Source organism: Myotis lucifugus, unplaced genomic scaffold (assembly GCF_000147115.1).
Source record: "Myotis lucifugus unplaced genomic scaffold, Myoluc2.0 scaffold_400, whole genome shotgun sequence".
In the NCBI taxonomy this organism is placed as follows: Eukaryota; Metazoa; Chordata; class Mammalia; order Chiroptera; family Vespertilionidae; genus Myotis; species Myotis lucifugus.
In genome coordinates, this window is record NW_005871448.1 from 573,796 (window position 1) to 577,889 (window position 4,094).

The 4,094-nt window shown below is 48.4% G+C and overlaps 1 protein-coding gene across 1 annotated transcript; it reads right to left on the reverse strand.

The window, feature by feature from the left end:
* Positions 1 to 1,054: 1,054 nt before the first annotated feature.
* FABP5 (fatty acid binding protein 5) lies at positions 1,055 to 3,452 on the reverse strand. The gene is made up of 3 exons (XM_014467507.2): positions 2,530 to 3,452; positions 2,053 to 2,154; positions 1,055 to 1,299 (listed from the first exon to the last, which is right to left on the reverse strand). Exons 1-3 carry the CDS (start codon positions 2,692 to 2,694, stop codon positions 1,246 to 1,248), a joined length of 321 nt encoding a protein of 106 aa, XP_014322993.1. The 5' UTR covers positions 2,695 to 3,452; the 3' UTR covers positions 1,055 to 1,245.
* Between the last annotated feature and the right edge of the window lie 642 nt (positions 3,453 to 4,094).

The window sequence follows — 4,094 nt, forward strand, 5'->3', positions numbered from 1 at the left end:
ATCTTGGAGACCCAAAACTATAATTTAGACAACATGCTGCTTCTGCTTCTGTAAACTGATTTTTGCAAACCAGGTTCCTCATTCCAAACCTTGGGATGTAATCAACACCTTTGTGATCTTTGCCTATATAAATCTGGTGTTGGGGCTGGGGCGGGCACTATGAGATCTGGGAGAGCGAAATGCTCCCTCATAGTCCCGGATTTGCAATAAATGTGACTCTTTAATTCGACTTCTTGTGTCGCCCTTGTGTGATTTGCGGGTTATATTACAACAATGGAAAGTCAGATAGAGAAGCCTGTGGAGAGCAGCATGGTCCCATAGAAAACAACGCAGGTTCAGTTCCCGACCGCAATGAAGCGGTGGCGTCTTTCCTTAGACCTCATGAGCAACCTCGGCAGCTTCACTTTCAGGCCCACTTTCCCTCCGCAGCCTCCGCAGGACTGAAGTGAGGGCCTTGCTGTGGGTGAGGCTTTGCCTTGAGGGAATGTTGGGGCTGGTTTGATCCGTCCAGACCACTAACACGTCTATATACCGGCAGTGGGGCCCTTTCACTTTCTTATCACTCCTATCAGCACTTTCAATGTCCTTCAAGGGTGTTTCCTTTGCTTTCACAACTTGACTGTTTGGTACAAGAGGCCGCGCTTTCAGCTTATCTCAGCTTCCGACCTGCCTTCCTCCCAAGCTTGCTCACGTCTAGCTTTTCATTTGAGGTAAGAGACGTGTGACTCTTCCTTTCACTTGAACATGGAGGGGCCACTGTAAGCTTATTAATTGGCCTAATTTCAATATTTAAATTACAAAGTGTTTATGGCTATTTTTCCATGACAACTGTCTCTGCCACGAATTTAAGATTCTCAAGTTGACACATAGTTCAAATAGCATGGGGCAAGCTTAAGTGATGGGTAGTGTATCTGTCACAGAAGTAGCTCTCTATATAATTTCAATATAGTACCCACAAGACTACCCCAGACTCTATGGAATTCATTATTGTTAAAACTCATCCCTAATTTCCTATAAAGTTTTTTTTTTCTTAAAAAAAAGCATACAACAGTGGTATAGCATAAACACATTTATTTACTAACGAAACGGTCGATCTTAATTAAACCAACTCAGAAATAGTTGCATGTAAAATGGTTGTGATAACTGAACACAGTAAAGGGGAAAAAACGCGTGGAGAGATTTGCTCATTGAACTGAGCTTGTTTATCCTCATGGCTAATTCCCGCCTGGAAGGATGATGGAATTCTTACTCCACTTTCTCATAGACCCGAGTACAGTTGACATTGTTCATGACGCATTCCTGGGAGAGAGAATGATATTGATGAGTTAGATCTTGTGTCCTAGGGCAACGGTGGAAGGTAAGTGCTAGGATCAGAATCCTATGAAACCTTGTCATCTGTTTTACAGATGAAGATACATGTTAGGATTCCTGGGTTTTGTAAAGCTAGAACCTGTTATTTTGCTTAAGATATGCATGTGTTTAGCTGAACTAATGTACTGATTTGTAGTATCTAAATTACTCATTTGGTCTTGACAAACAGTATTCCTCATTTTAAAGTGTGTTTTTAAAAAATTGATTTTAGAGAGAGGAAAAGGGAGAGGGGTAGAGAGAAACATCAATGTGAGAGAAACATTGATTGGCTGCCTACCATGTGCACTCCGACCAGGGATTGAACCCCCAACCTGGGTATGTGCCCTGACCGGGAATCAAACCCGCAACCTTGAGGTGTACAGGACGATGCTCCAGCTAACTGAGCCCCACCTGCCCGGGCAGTACCTCAGTTTAAAGAAATGGAAACTGTATGCCCCAGTGGGCAGTTTGGTGGGTTGCCTATGATGCTGGCCAGTCACAGCAGGGCCCGGAGTGGACCCAGCCCGGCAACACCCCTGCCCATCCCCTCTCTTCTCTGTCCCACAGAGGACTTTGTAGTGTTCAGTGCTTAAGTAGTCATTGTGCCCTTTTCTACCCCGGCCTCGCTGCCCTGCTTACGATCTGCGACACACAGTTCTGTGAACTACGAACGCGCCCGAGAGGCCAAAGGCCGGCACTTACCACCACTAGCTTCCCGCCCTCCAGCCGCCGCGTGATGGTGCTCTCCTTCCCGTCCCACTCCTGGTGCTGGACCAGCGCGCCGTTGACGAAGTTGCAGACGGTCTGCAGAGATAAAGTGCACTTTTTAATTTTCCAGAGGACGTTACCGGGCAGGTCCCGTGACGCATAACCTCCTTGATCAACATTTTTTCAGCTTTCCCATTCTGCGTCTACTTCAAGCCAGTTTCACTCATAATATAGTTGATGCTTGTCAACCTAGATGCACATAAGAGACACTCAAATGCTCATGTTCCTTAAACTAGTTTTACAAAGTAGACTAAGTTGTGATACTGGTCCTTTCACACTAATTTGTCAACTCGAGTCATAAAATAACTTGAGATGTCTTTTATTCAGCAGCTCCTGCTTGTAAATGCCAGAATGTTATTCATACAATCTATCATTCTAGAAGCTTCTGTGAGTGTGTAAGTGATGCCTGACCTGAGTTTTCCTGCCATCTGCTGTGGTCTCTTCAAACTTCTCTCCCAGGTTGCATGAGAACTGGGTGGTCTTCAACGTGCTCTCGCTTCTGAGGGTGAGGTGTGTGCCGTCGGAAGTGATGACACAGTCTGGCTTGGCCATGGCGCCCATTTTCCGCATAGCCATTCCCACACCTGTGAATGTCAATCACATTCTCTGTCAGGAGGACCAGAGTTACAGCTTACAGAATGCAAGATTCGAGCCCATTGTAATTACTGTGCTGGGTGTATTTTCACTTACTCCTAAGAACTATGGCAAACACAGACCCAGTGCTCACCACGTGCTAGCACCAGACACACACGGATTCACAGAAGCCTTGAGACCACCCTGTGAGCAGGGCCACAGCACTGTCTCCATTCTATAGATGACAAAGTGAGTCACTGAAGTCACCCACACAAGCTCGCTCAGCTAGGAAGTGATGAGCTGGGAACCAACGATGCAGGCAGTATGGCTCCAAATCTCAGCTCGTGGCCACTGTGCTCTGACGGCCGCCGGAACGCGCGGGAAGCACCCAGACTTCTAAAATTGACTTACTCAGTTCTGCCGGCCATCGTGTGACAGGACTCCAGCACACAGTCCGGCACAGACAAGGCCCTGGTAAACATGTGATCGCTATGCTACACAAATAGAAACCGATGCCGAGATACTCCAACAGGGCAATGTTTTAAGAGGTAAAACAGCACAATCATGGTGGTAACAAATGAAAAAGTCTTCCCCTCAAAAACAGAGAACATTTCATAGCTATGCAACCCAATTACTCCATCGGCATCAGATCTAAGTTATAACTGGTGTGTTTCATTTACAAGAAAACTTAGACCAGGACCAAGGCCCCATTTCAGATGAGGAGATGACAACCTACACAGAAGCGCCGGCTTGATGACGGACACTCTGCCGGGCCTGCAACGTCCCCAGGAGCCATCTCGTCTGCCGGCACACGGTGGTGCCTGGTGCTGTTGGCTGGGAGGGCTCTGCTCTCCCCACACCTTGACTGCATCCCAGTGAATTGAGTGTGGCACCCCCTCATGCCTCTAACCTTGGAAACACATTTGCTTTCAATGGACAGAGCATGCTTGGCCCTCAGACAGGTGAGCGCTCGGACACACACACAGGGACACACACACACACACACACACACACACACACGGTGTACTTCTCGGGTATGAGTGCGGTACCCAGGGTCCCCTGGATCTCGGTTTACGAGGAGAACGTGAAAAGGCCGGCCTACTGGCTTCCCTCCCAGGACCCTCAGTGCACTCATTCCCATGGAAGCAGCCGGCACACGGCCTCTCGCAGAAAGACCGCAGGGGCCGTCACCCAGAGCAGCCGCTAGTGGTGGGAGGGCGGGCAGCTCTGAGCCCTCCTCATCCCACAGTGGTCTCAGGGCTGGAAGCCCCTGGCAGACAGGACCCAGGCTCCGCCACTGCATCTCGCTTCCTGATGGCCTGTGACAAAGGCCTATTTTTGTTTGCGTATCTACCCAATGCCTCAACCAGTATGCCATCCTTGTCACTGCTTAGGACAGGATG

What these genes read in the sequence shown, in the direction of transcription:
- FABP5 (XM_014467507.2), bottom strand. Translation starts at nt 2,694, where the DNA reads ATGGCTATGCGGAAAATGGGCGCCATGGCCAAGCCAGACTGTGTCATC. An exon ending in CAGATGGCAGGAAAACTCAG is followed by an intron (nt 2,155 to 2,529) that starts GTCAGGCATCAC and finishes TTATCTCTGCAG; the next exon opens with ACCGTCTGCAACTTCGTCAA. An exon ending in AGGGCGGGAAGCTAGTGGTG is followed by an intron (nt 1,300 to 2,052) that starts GTAAGTGCCGGC and finishes TCTCTCTCCCAG; the next exon opens with GAATGCGTCATGAACAATGT.